Consider the following 13,663-nt stretch of genomic DNA (forward strand, 5'->3'; position numbering starts at 1 on the left):
AAGCACAATCTTGCATCTCAGCCGTGCACGTTTCTCCTTCGCTATGGTGGGGCGTGTATGGAAGGGCATTTTATCACATGGTATATTTGGTACATGTAACTTATTTCCATGTTCGGGAGTCTTACTCTCGTCTATGTGTGTTGCAGGCACTCTTGTCATCATGTTTATTGTTCAGAAGAGATCTCCCCTGGCCCAGGACTCCCTGCACAGGATGACAGCCGTTCCACAACGCAGGAACCAGGGGCCGAAGACAAGGTAACCAAAAACAATTATTCCACGCAGTTACCAACTAAATGCCTCAATGACTTGCTAGCAGTTGAACTTCTCTTAGGTCAGCGAGTGTGTGTCCTTTACACCAGAGAGTTAAATATGTATTGTGAAATGAGTATCCTATACATTTGACCTTTAGAGAAGAGAGTCTTTGGCTGTTGTGTAGGTTTGAGTGGCCCCTGAAGTTGTGCAATAGTTCCTCATTCAAAGTGCAGGCTGTTGTTGACACTGTCTTTCAGCAGGCTAAACTATAAAGGGACTTGAAGACAAGGGCCTCTTGTGTAACCTATAGATTTAAAGCTGTATACGGCTGTGGATTCTTCTTGTTGTCCAATGTTTATTTGTGGCTGACTGGTTAATCCCAGTTTAGCTTGTGTTAGCATGCTATCTTTTAAAGTTACAGAAGCAACCGAATGAGTCCGTAAACTTACCCTTTTTGCACTTCAGCACATTTTTTCCCCCCTCTGGCAGTCACAAAAGTGTTTTCTTTTCGCTCCTGCCAAACTTGAATGATAGCTGTTTGCCCTTGAAAAACGCCTCTTTCACCCTCGTAGAAACAAAGCCAGTTCTGCTAACTTACCTGGTGTTAAAAGAATCACTCATCAGTCATGCCATTTCAGACCCCTCCGAGAAGCACAAACAGATTCTTTGCACCACGATCACGTTGCTCTCGATGAAACCGCAAATGTATATGTGATCAGGCACATCTTGCTCTAGAGAGAACAAAGTGTCCTTGTAACCCGTTCTTGCTGTTTATTTAGATGGTTTACTCATAAGTAGCATTGTCTTTCTTTTTTAGGTTGAGGAGGAAAGGGCGACACACACTCAGTCATCGTACGACGTGGGTCTGGAGACAGAGAGAGCTGCACTAAAGGAAACAACATTGCCCTCACAAGACACCCTGCATGAAGAGAAGCACAAACAGGTGCCAGCGCAATCCATCATTTATCTGTCTTTTATTACAAATCTCATCCTTGGATGTGACCTACACATTTCACTTCTTCTTTGTTTATTTCAGCTGGTTTGCTTTTCTTTGACTATGTCCTTGCATAGAATCAATAAACCTTTGGTTCATTATGAACAACAAAGAGTAACCAGCGCCCACCTGCATTTGCCATTTAAAAAAAAAAAAAAACTTGCAGCTCACAGTGGGTCAGTTTAAAATCAACTTCCTTGTGGACAAAATTTGTTGTGACTCATGTCCAAATCATAGTCAATATTTTTTAATAGCAAACACTTCTGTTGTGTAATTATTAATGTCTTTATCTGTGTTTCTGTCATTTGTAGACTGTGAATTTGGAAGAAGTGTTGGAGGAGCCGCAGATTCAGCTCGAGTCTGCTCTCCCTGAGCTACAACAACAACAACAACAACAACAGCAGCAGCAGGAGCAGCAGCAGCAACCAGAGCCCCAGAGCACCCAACAATCAGACCAACAACAGTCAGCTCAACCACCAACACTTACACAGCCCCAGACAGCACCGCCACTTTCCCAGCCCCAGCCAGACCCTGAAACCCCACCGGCCACTGCCACAGAGGACCAGGCTGCTTTAACCCCCTCACAGACTGACCCACACGGAGAAGACCCATCCGCACCTCCTGCTGAACTTCAGAAGAGCCCAGAGTCAGCCTCACCTACCTCAGTCACCTCCTCCGAGAGCTCCTCCAGGTGAGTACAGACGCTCGAATGAGAAGAGGGTGGGAACTTTAAATGTTTGTCTCATCATTCATTTTATTTTATTTTTTTTGTTTATTTATGGAGTCATTTCTGTAATCCATTTCTGCATCCAAACTTAAAAACTGAATGAGTAAAGCACACAATCATCACTTCACGGACTTCACATGCCACCTACTTTGGACGTTTTGCAACTGCATCACAGCGGATCTCACCATCTTTAGTAGTCCGCTATGACTTGTTTTCACTGGACTTGGAGCGTTTGCGAATCTTCCATTTCGACAAGGACCAGAAAAGACAATATCACTCTGCCATTTAAAATATAATAAACCAGTACTTCAAGAACCATGGACAAATGTTCAGTCCACACGTGGAGCCAGATTACCTTCTCTTATCTTTTCTATCCCCCTCTCCCTCTCCATTAGTATTTCTCCCCCATTCCTCTCTATTTTCCTTTCTCTTGGTGTAAACCCCATTTGATTTCTTTCCTTCAGTGGACTAGACGTTCCGCGTCCTGATGCCCCTGTAGAGAACTCTAGTGCCAGTCAGTGTGAGGTGGGCTCTGTGCCCCCCTTCAGCCAGTCCCTTGGCACCCCGCTCACCAGGTGAGTACCGAGCAACAGGTAAACGGCAGGGTACATGGTAACATTACGGTAACTCCAGTACTCGCGTTGCATCAGGTGACTTGGTATCCAATGGTTTAACCAAGTAACGGAGCTGCTTCAGGCACATCACGCCACGACTTCTCTTGCTCTTTTTTTTTCATTTCTCATTTCATCATTTCATTTTTGGCATTTCATAAGATTTTTTTTCCCAATGCCATGATGCTCCATTTTTAATGCTTGTTTTGCTTGTCACTTGCATTACTTTTTTTTTTTTTTTTTGTGTGTCACAATATACTAAGGTGACTTCCCCCCACTTTCTCTTTCCTGTGTTCCTTAATAGTGTTGTGGAGGAACATCAAGCAGAGAACCAGTCTGCCACATTGGGAGAACAGAGTCCAGAGACCAGTGCTGACCCGACTGCCACTCTGCTCCCGAGTGAGCTGGACCTCACAGAGCTGGGGCAGACAGCCAGTATCCCTCCACCTACAAAAAGCCAGCAGGTACACACACGCTCTATTTATCAGACTAATTTAACATGGCTAATTAATTCCAACAGTGAGGGAGAAAGCAAATACCCACAAGTAACCCATTAAAAATATTAATTAACTGTATTAATAAAGCAAAAATAAAATAAATGGTTTAAAAGGAAAATAATCAAATTAATATAATATAAACTGTGCTAACATTTAAGAATGTTACCAAAATGCTTAGATTTTTTTATGCTCATCAAGACTGCAAGATGTAATAGTTAAATATAACTGTGTATATTTTAAAGTGTGAAATATGTAATATTTTAAAGTGTACTCTTTTAATTGCATACTGATATGATTGATTATTACTCAAATTACTGAGATACAACTATTTGAAAATCTGGAATCTGAAGGTGCAAAAAGCAAAATCAACATTTGGGAAAATCAACCTTTAAAGTTGTCTAAATGCAGTTGTTAGCAATGCAAAGATTTGATATTCACAGTTGGAAATTATTTACTATTCTAATGATTTTGGGTATAAAAGAAAAATCTGTCATTTTTACCCATGCAGTGTACCCATTGGTTACTGCTGCTTATTACTGGTTTTGTGCTCCATGGTCACATATTTTCGGATAGATTTTATGTATGAAGCTAAAAGCTATAATAACTGTATTTTAAAACAATTTCAAGCCCCGAAACATCCTATAGTTTTTTTTTTCTTGGCGTGCACCACCAAAAAGAGCATGATGACAATAATCGTTACATTTTGCACCCCGTAGTTTTCCTTCCTTACCTTTCTGCCCCCTATTATGTAGAGAGTGAAAGGGTTTGTATTTGATTACCGCTGAGCCTCTCCACACCCTGCTGTTAGAGATCTGCAGAGCTAACACATCCCTCCTCTCTCGTAAAGCTGTTCTGACACATACACCCTAAATGGAGAAGATGAAAGTGGGAAGAGAATGCATAAGAGTGGAGGAGAGAGTGCATCAGCATGTTTGTTTTCCACAGGACAGCCTTGTAAATGTTTAATCAACCAATTGCTCGCTCAGCGCTGCTATTTAGGCTCTGACACGTAGAGAGGGATAGAGATGAGAGAGATGAGAAAAAGAGAAAGTGATGGGCATGTAGAAGGAAAGACCACCCTTTGACGAAAGAAATGTATAATGCCAAAGTGTAAATGTCTCTCTTAGTACATTTATTTGAACAAAAATACAGTCATATTGTGAAATATTAGTGCAAAATAAAACAGCTTTTTTTTTTTTAAATATATTTTTAGATATTTTGAAATTAAATGCATTGTTGCTTCAGTCTTCAGTGTCACATGATCCAGGATGGATTTCTTTCTTTCAGCATTCAGACAGTACTATAATATAATATAATATATTTGATGTTTCAATTACAGTTATGTAGATTCTGAACTAATACCAATTTCACGTTTGCTGTAGCTATCTAGCATAATGCTGCTGAAATAGAAAATATAGAAAAATTGCATTTTACAGTTTTATAAGGCCAAGGAAGGTTTGGTTGAGTGTAATAAAAATGTGCTGCTTTTTTTTTCTTCTTCTTCTTCTTTTCCCTCAGGTGGTGGACCACGAGGGAGCAACAGACCCTCCTGTACCCAGTAAAGAGGACATCCCCACTTTTGATGAGTGGAAGAAGAAAGTGATGGAAGTAGAAGAGAAGAAAAGTAAGAACACACTCACAGAGCTGCGTGTTCATCAGTGAATCAGGCTGCCTCCGTGTTTCTTCTGCATCAGTACACTCTCACACGCACTTCCTTCAGGACACTCTTCTGCTTGATTTCACAGAGCCGTTTCTTTCCTTTTTAGTTCTTTCTGTCATCCTTCGTTGCTTTTTCTTGCTTATAATATGTTTGTTTTTTTTGTGTGTGTGTGTGTGTGTGTGTGTGTGTGTGTGTGTGTGTGTGTGTGTGTGTGTGTGTGTGTGTGTGTGTTTTTTTTTTCACGTGCACATTTGTCGGTTCAGTGGTGAGCTCAGTCACTGTTACATAACCCAGAATGCACACGTGTAAGCTGCTGTAATGGATTGCTTCGGTACACAGCTACAAATGTAACTAGACTAAGCTCATGCTCCAGGCCAGCTGAACAATTTTTCACATCTGGCTAAAAGTATGTTAATTGAGCCTTGTCGTCATTAATTAGCATCACGAAATGCACACAATAAAACTAGAGGGCTCTCAAAGAGCAACTCCTCAAGTAATTTGGGTTCATCTGAAGCTTATATGGCCTGCATGAATCAAAGACTGAAACTGGAATTTGGTTAGTTTCCTTAATATTTTGGGTCAGGATCGGTGCTATTCATAGCCTGGGCTGCTTGACCTAGAACTTTCTCGAAAAACAAATTTGCGAAATCAAATCTCGGAAATGAAATCGTCTCTGCTCTGCTTTATAGCTGCAATGTTGAGGTCGCATTTTCAGGTTGTTTTTGCCAGCTGTAATCAGCACAGCGTTAATGAATAGCTTTTTTTCTCCTCTAAAGGTCTTCACGTAAGGTCATGACAGCAGCTGTTGATGGTTAAAATGCAGCAATCTGTTACAGATAGTGAGTACATGCATGCTATGTGCATATATAAAGATAAGTTGTTCTTTTGTTGTCAGTGCTGTAGTTGACAGGTGAACACGCCAAACTGCACTTTGCATGACACCTTCATACTCGCATACCAGGCCAAGCTGATCCAAGGCGTGAAAAATTAGACTGGTGATATATGTGTAACGTGTTAATGTTGGTTTCAGGTCAGTCTCTGCACACTTCATCTAATGGCAGCCCTCATCCAGTCAAAAAGGTCCAAAAGAATTTCAAGAATAACTACGCTTCTGTCGAATGTGGGGCCAAAATCCTCTCGGCCAACAATGAGGCCAAGGTACAGAAACCGCAAAACAGCATATGGGGCGAATAGAAAGATAAAAGAAAGAAGGAATATTTTTCACAATAAATAGGACAATCGTTTAATTGCTCGTTACCGTTTCTGCATCTGCAGTGTTATTGATTAGTTTGAGATCGGCAATTGTCTAACATTTGCACGCTTGTCTTTGTTTTGTTTTCAGAGCACATCTGCCATCCTGATGGAGAATATGGATCTGTACATGCTGAACCCCTGCAGTACCAAGATCTGGTGAGTCACTGCAGATAAAAAGAGGGGAGAAAAGAACTGCAGCAACTGCTCCGAGACAATGAAGAAGTGCATTTTACACTAGTTGTGTCAATGCTATTTGACAAAGTACTATTAGTATGTTGAAATGACCTGTGGTGACCTATTTTAAACAGCATTTTGTTAATTATTTTATAATTATTTTGCCTCTTAATAGCCAGGGGGGAATTACAGATTGGGCTGCATGATTATTTGTATTTTAATCATGATTTATGCTTCTATCAATTAAGCGTAATCACCTGTTATATTATAACTATCTCTGCTGAGATAGTTTAAACAAATAAAAGTGTCATACAGCCAGTCTGTGGTCATTAAAATAAAGCTGTAAAGAATGCAAACAGGAATCTCAATTATAATTTAAGAAATTGTGGCTCCTGAATAAATGCATAAACATTTAAATATACTGTTTTAGCTCTTATCCTTAAAGTTTTAACCATTTCCATAATTTAGAGTGTGTTGATGTATATGAGCTGATATCATTCCATTTCTCAGTATTGTGTTAAATGATCTTGATTGCAAGTATAATTGTGCAGCAAGACTTGCATGTAATATTAATATGATTGGATTGCAAAAACTTCTAAAATTAACAAGTGTAGGTAAAAAAAAAAAAAAAAGTGCTTTCAAAACCTTAAAAAAGAAATGTCATTGCATCTAGAATATATTTGTAAGTAGTTTTTTTTTTTTTTTTTTTTTTTCCTGTGCCTTTTGTTTGTCTTTTTTGTGTTAGCACATTTCTTAATATGAAAATAACTTGCCATTTGTTTCTTCTATCTTTTCTTTCAAATATAGGTTTGTTATTGAGCTCTGTGAGCCAATCCAGGTGAAACAGCTGGATATTGCAAATTTCGAGTTGTTCTCCTCTACACCAAAAGATTTCCTTGTGTCCATAAGTGACAGGTAACATCACTCACATAGCTGTATAGTATTCCCACTCCTGATCAGGCACAATGCGGTATGTTGACTGGTCTCCAAAGCAGAAGTTGGTTTTTGTCCCGGCCAGCCGCAGCGCATCTCACTGGTTGCGGTGAAATCTAATTTCACTAAATCTCATTTGTCCAAAATACAGCCTCGCATTAAATACAGAACATGCTGCGGTTGAATCCGTTTGCCATTCCACATCTTCACGTTATGTGCCTGGTTGGGAGACTGCGTTATATAAACTACAAACTTAACCTTTTCTTTAAAAAATTGTTTCTCAAATTCAGGTATCCGACCAATAAGTGGATCAAGCTGGGCACCTTTCATGCCCGTGATGAGCGCACCGTGCAGAGCTTCCCTCTGGACGAGCAACTCTACGCCAAATATGTCAAGGTAAAAGTGGTGCCAGTCACTGCAGTTAAAAGCCAAAGCTACTTGAGAGTGAAATTTCCTTAAGAGTGGAAATTTTAGAAGGGCGTTTCATCACCGCTTTGTTGCAAGGCAGTGCACAGTACAGTATTTTTTTTCCCACTAAGAAAAGCCAGGTTTGTGATGAACGGAATAGGTTGATAAATAATCGAATTTAAGCTGAGAAAAAAAAAAGGTTGTTTAATGAACTGGGAAAAAAGAATATCGGGGATAGAACGTGCCGCGTTAAGCATTAAATACTTAATAGCATCAAAGTATTAAACACGAGCATGATGTCATTAGCTTGTATGTCTATAATCTGTGACGTCTGAAACGTGAGCACCTTAGGAAAGATCACACACACACGATTGTTCTGCCACCTGTGATCTAAATAACGCGGCATTATATTAACAAAGTGTGTTTTTTAAGGGGACCGAATAAGAGGCAGAGAAAGGGGGCAAAGTTAAGACATATGAGGAAAGCCGTGCCCTTCCCTCAGGCCCGAGAGTCTCATGACTGTATTGTATCTCTGTGTAATGTACCACGCACACACATTCACAGCCTTTTAGAGATTTGCATGCAAGGTTGGTTTATCTGTGCTTGGTTGAAACGCAGCGTCGAGCAGAGCTCACATTCACTTTGACATTTGCTAAGACAAACCGCGAAAAAAAATAATTAGCATTATTACCCGTGACACATGCCCGGAGTTGCCAGTGATTTATTTGAGGAGTCCCACGATACCTCGCCATGCTGCCTTAAACCTGTTCTGCCATGCTTTGTGCTGTTTATTATTTGTGTTTTTGTTTACTTGTTTTCCTCCGCTGTATTTCCCACTTTGTGCTCCTAATTACAGCCTTTGGCTCAGCTGGCTTTCTGCTGCAATGGTGCTGCTGCTCGAGCCACGAAAGCAGAGCAAACAAGACCGGTTCAAAATACTTGCCACAGCATGAATCGAGTCTTTTATACTGATTTTCCTCTCTGTTTTTCTTTGTTTCCGCTTTCTCCTGTCTTCTCCTCCTGCATCAGATGTTCATCAAATACATAAAGGTTAGCGCTCTTCTCTCTTAGATCTTACCGGTGCTGCTTCGGGTGGCAGGCTCTCGCACTGTAAAGCATTAAACGAAAAACAAATGCATATTTTCTCACACTCACACGGGAAACATCATGCTTTGCATATACTTCAGCACTGTTTGATAATGTTTGACATTATTGGGACATCACTAAACTGAACATTTGTTAAAATAAGCCTTTGTTTTGTTGTATGGATTTGTTTGAGTGTGTTCATACGGTATTTTATTTGTATTTTTTGTAGGTTGAGCTACTCTCCCACTTTGGCTCTGAACACTTCTGTCCGCTCAGCCTGATCAGGTGTGTTTTAATTCATGTTAATTGAAAAGAATGGGAATGACCCTACAGACATGACCTTGACGTCATTGATTTCAAAGGGACAAAAATGATGCTCACAAGTTGATGTTTAAAGGATATGTTAGTACAGTACCATTTCAAAAATACATTTAGAGTTTTTGAGTGTCTCTTGCACTCAGCATTAAATCTTATCTTGATCAAAAATACAGTTAAAACCTAAATAAATATAAAAATAACTTGAAAATGCAACTTGAGGTGGTGAAGCTGAATTTCATCAGCAGTCATAAATATTATCAGCATTGAAAATGGTTGGCTGCCTAATAGTTTTGTGTAAACGACGCATTTGTTTAAAGAACAGCGTTTATTTACAGTTGAAGTTCATAACGTCATAAATGTCTTATCAGTTGTCATCAATTTATTGTGAAAAATTCTATTTGAATGGTAGTGTATGTACAACAGGCGTTTGCATACTTGCTTGAGGTATGTTTTTGGTCTAATGCATTTTTTGGTACGCTTCATGATATAAAGTGTCTCTTTATATAAAAAACACAAAAAAATGGATATACAGAGAGAGGCAAAAATTCTATCCTGCCTCAGGCTCCTGTCAGGCCCGTTTGCGTTGGCAGGAGATTTAATCTTGGTTAGAGGCCCATAAAGGGGCTGGCCGGGCTGCGCTCTATGAGAGGCATACTGTCCCACTGTAAGGAAATTACTGTATGTACTGGGAAAGGCAAGCAAGACACTACAGCCAGATATAGAGATGAAAAATAAAAATCCTTTGCACGCTTGTATGAAACGTTTTGTTAGCTTTCCACTTCTGACCTTAACAAATTCAAACTGAGAATCACAAGTAGCGACTCTCTGGTCATTGTGTCACATGATACTTAAATTGTATTATAAGGTATCATGTGGCAACCCTTGTGAATCTGCAGAGTAACATATATTCCAAATTCCTACTTCCCTCTGATCTCGAAGTCTGCTCATTTCACTGAACATCTCTCGTTATTTTTCTTCCGCTGCCATTATCTCCTCCGTACGTGGCCCTTGAGGATTGAAGGGGGCCTATAAAACATGTTTTTAAAGACCCCCACTAACCCGGGCAAAGGGCAGAGTGATTATAGTAGTTCTGTAGACGGCAGAGATAAGTTGTGCTGATGATAAAAGTGGGCTTTATGTTAATATTTCTGACCGTCTCCTGTCTTTAGAGGGTCTGTTTGTTCTTTACGATAATACAGGAACACGCTCTTGTTACATAAACACTCCCTCCCATGTTTTTTTAATCCTTTTTTTTTAATACTTGAATTTTTTGTGTTGCTCATGTGCATCTTTTGTGTATTTCAGGGTGTTTGGCACCAGTATGGTGGAGGAGTATGATGAAATAGCCGACTCTCAGTACACGTCAGAAAGAGCCGAGTATCTGGATGAAGACTACGGTGAGACCATCTCTCTAAACGATAGCTCACAGAAAGCTTAAAAAGTACTGTTTTAATGATAAATAGATACCTGTATGGCAGAACTTAAGTCAGACACAAGACCGGGTTTTTGTTTTCTGTTTGGCAGTTGTCGTTATGTGTGTCCATTGGCTAACGCTGTTGTCTTAATTCCAGACGTCTTTTTTACAGATTACCCACCTGGCTACCTGCCCTCAGAGGACAAGACATCGAAGAATCTGCTGGGCTCCGCCACTAGTATGTGCTGTTCCTCCGTATTTCACGAATATTTGTCTGTAGATGCCCACAGGCGATCATTTCAATCTAATGGTTTAAAGCTAAACTACGAGCAGAAGAGGATAACAGCGTTAGAAGTTCAGTTCGTTGCGCGTTGCACAGATTCGCTTCGCTCACGGCAATCCCCGTTGATTTATATTCCGGTTTGTTCAAAGCTACGGTGGCAAAAAAATGTAGTAACTGTAGATTTCAAGGAAGTGGCGTGCCCTCTGCCTCAGTCCAAGTGTTTTGAAAATCCATGATAAAGGTTGTGAAGTCAAAATGTACTCGTCACACACCCTCTTGATAAATCCCTTTCCTAGTTGGAGGCTAAGCTTGGAGAAGTATATTAATTGTGGTTAATGCACTTCAGTTGCCAGTAGAATGCTAATGCTAATCAGTGGCAGTATTCATAACAGGATTTAATGATGATAATAAGAAAAACTAACCATATGACATTTACCAAAAGATAGATTCTTCTACTAGTTGTACCACGCAATAAGCATACTGGTGGATTGTCTTTAATAATTCAGAAGCTCATCATTTTTGGCCAGTGGTCATTGTATTTTAAGAGCATTGTATTTGGTTTGCGTAAGTTCAGAAAACAGTTTAGCCTGTGTGTTGACACTGTGTGACTGTTTTTAAAAAACTTTCCTCTGGCTTCTTTTAGACGCCATCCTGAACATGGTAAACAACATTGCAGCAAACGTGCTTGGAGGGAAAACGGACCTGGAGGACGGAGCTGAAATGGAAGGTACGGACCTGATCTCTGCTTTGCTCTTGGATATTAAAACAACCCTGTCCTGAGTCTTTACTAAGAAATTACTCCACTTATTTGCTCCTCTTTGCTTGGCAGCTGTTTGTGACTAGTGAGGGCTGTAACCATGCCAACAGTGCTGGAACTGTGAGGTCTGGCAGTGAAAGCATGTCTTTGATGGGTTCTGTAGCTGCGCTTGCCAGCATCAGACTCTCCCAGGGTGTGTGTGTGTGTGTGTGTGTGTGTGTGTGTGTGTGTGCGCGCATGCAGGCCCCAGAAAGAGCTGCTACAAAATGCTGTTTAAACACGCATGTGGCTTTCCTAAAAGCAGAAGTGAAGTTTCAAAACACCCTGCTTCACTGTGTCATTACCATAAACAGTCTGACTTGCAGTCTAAAAGAGAAAAGTCTGTTTAACAAGATATTTTTACTGTGGCCCTTGAGAGATTGCAGTCGATTGGATGGCTGAAAGTATATATTAAGTTTTTTTTTTTTTTTTTATTTCTAGTATTTTTAGATTGTGGTTGAAGGTTTTTTTTTTTTATTTATTTTTTTTTATTTAATGTATTTATTGTTATGTCCAATACTGATATCTAGACAAAAATGGTGATTGATAACTGATATAATGCCAAACATTCAAAATAAAACCTCACGGTTTATACCAAATTTATACCAATAAAATGAACTGTTATTTCCGCTGTGAGTGAACATAATGACAGGTTTTGTCTTTTAGACTCGTATCCTTGTGCACTTTGTCAATTTAACAGTAATTTTTTTTAGCCAGCTATTACATTTTAATAGCTTTTGAAAGATTTTTGGTTGTTTAATTGAAGAAATGCGCAGTTGGTAATAATAGGTTACCTGCCTTTCAGAAAACTAGGTGGGTAAAAATGATGTCCCCTATTTAACACGAAATAAAACCGACTAATAAGGGTTACAGGTGTCCTTCTAATCTTTAAGATGATTTCTACTTCCCTCATGACTTATAGGTTTGCCAACATGCATATTAGAGAGTAACTTCCCATTTTTGTTTCACATTTTTCTAGATAATGTAATCTTTACTGTCTCAAAGACAAGAATTTTGAAAATGCCATTGGTTTTTTTTTTATGCCCTTGGTGGTCTGGATAAATTTAAACCATTCCAAGCATTATATAATTTCATGCTCTCAAGATCATCACCTGTTGCTAGTTAAGAGCACATTTTTTGTTTGTGTATTTAATCTTGAGTGCTTTTCTCCGAACAATAGCCCTCTTTGTGTTGAGGAACGGCATTATGGAAACCAATGTTCATATGCTCCTTTTCCTTTTCTCACTGTCAAAATTTGTTCTTTCTCTCATCTTGTTCAGGAAACGTTTCCTCTGGGACAGAAAATGTCACCCAGGCGTCAACAGAAACCACACTCATGCCAGAACCTACAGAACAGCCCTCTACGTGAGTCTCATTCGTGTACACACACACACACACACACACACACACACACACACACACACACACACTACTCCTCCATCATATTAAAACCCCAACTGCTTGCTCAATACTGAGCCCCAAGCTAGTCAGCGTATTCCAGCACAGACTGGTTTGAATTGTTTGCTTACATACCAAATCAACCACTGAATCCTTTCACTAATACAGTACAAGCTTATAAAACTTTAATTAACTGTAGCTGCCGCATAACCAGGCTTAGAGTCCCGACTCAGTCTGCTGAATTATGTAGAGGGCATTTAAACATAGTAAAAATATTGGTGGTAGCTAAAATCTTGATCAAATTGGGATGTTTAGTTCTCTCATTTAATGAATCTTACACCCTTACACCCAACACATAATTTTTTTTTTTTGGTTCTTCTAAATTCAGTACTGTACATTTTGCATGTAGGTTTCTGGGAGTATCTTTAAGATGTTGTCATAGTTCTTCTGCATTTAGTCTGTTTTGTCTCTTCATGTCATTCCAGACAGACTGACTGGCTGTTGTGAATATTTAGAAATGTAAACTAATGTTTCATTACAGCAAAAGAGAAATAACTGACTGAAACCATGGTAAAAATACTAGTATTTGTTTGCCACCACTGAAAGTCTTTTTCCTGTTGGGCCTTTTTCCTTATTCCTATTCCTATCTAGTCCATATTTTGGTTTAAATGTCTTTTGCTTATTTTGTCCAATTATGCCCACATTCATTAATATTCCTTGTCATGGTCATATCTTATTTTATTGTTCTTTAAAGTCATATGGAATTGGATGTGAATAATTGAGCAAAACACAGAACTGTGTTTTAAAAAGAAAGTCAACATGCAAGCAGTTGAGTTGTGAGAGGTGTTTCAGTTCTGC

The 13,663-nt window shown here is 39.4% G+C and overlaps 1 protein-coding gene across 1 annotated transcript in view; it reads left to right on the plus strand.

The window, feature by feature from the left end:
• suco (SUN domain containing ossification factor) overlaps positions 1–13,663 on the plus strand; it is a 39,032-nt gene that overhangs the window by 19,263 nt on the left and 6,106 nt on the right. The window contains 16 exon segments of the mRNA XM_043220241.1: positions 147–255; positions 1,070–1,195; positions 1,558–1,937; positions 2,438–2,548; positions 2,889–3,048; positions 4,600–4,705; positions 5,772–5,899; positions 6,084–6,151; positions 6,977–7,084; positions 7,393–7,498; positions 8,540–8,560; positions 8,826–8,881; positions 10,220–10,311; positions 10,501–10,566; positions 11,255–11,338; positions 12,688–12,772. Of these exon segments, the coding sequence (XP_043076176.1) occupies positions 147–255; positions 1,070–1,195; positions 1,558–1,937; positions 2,438–2,548; positions 2,889–3,048; positions 4,600–4,705; positions 5,772–5,899; positions 6,084–6,151; positions 6,977–7,084; positions 7,393–7,498; positions 8,540–8,560; positions 8,826–8,881; positions 10,220–10,311; positions 10,501–10,566; positions 11,255–11,338; positions 12,688–12,772 (1,806 nt within the window).

Source organism: Puntigrus tetrazona, chromosome 20, assembly GCF_018831695.1.
Source record: "Puntigrus tetrazona isolate hp1 chromosome 20, ASM1883169v1, whole genome shotgun sequence".
Taxonomy (NCBI): Eukaryota; Metazoa; Chordata; class Actinopteri; order Cypriniformes; family Cyprinidae; genus Puntigrus; species Puntigrus tetrazona.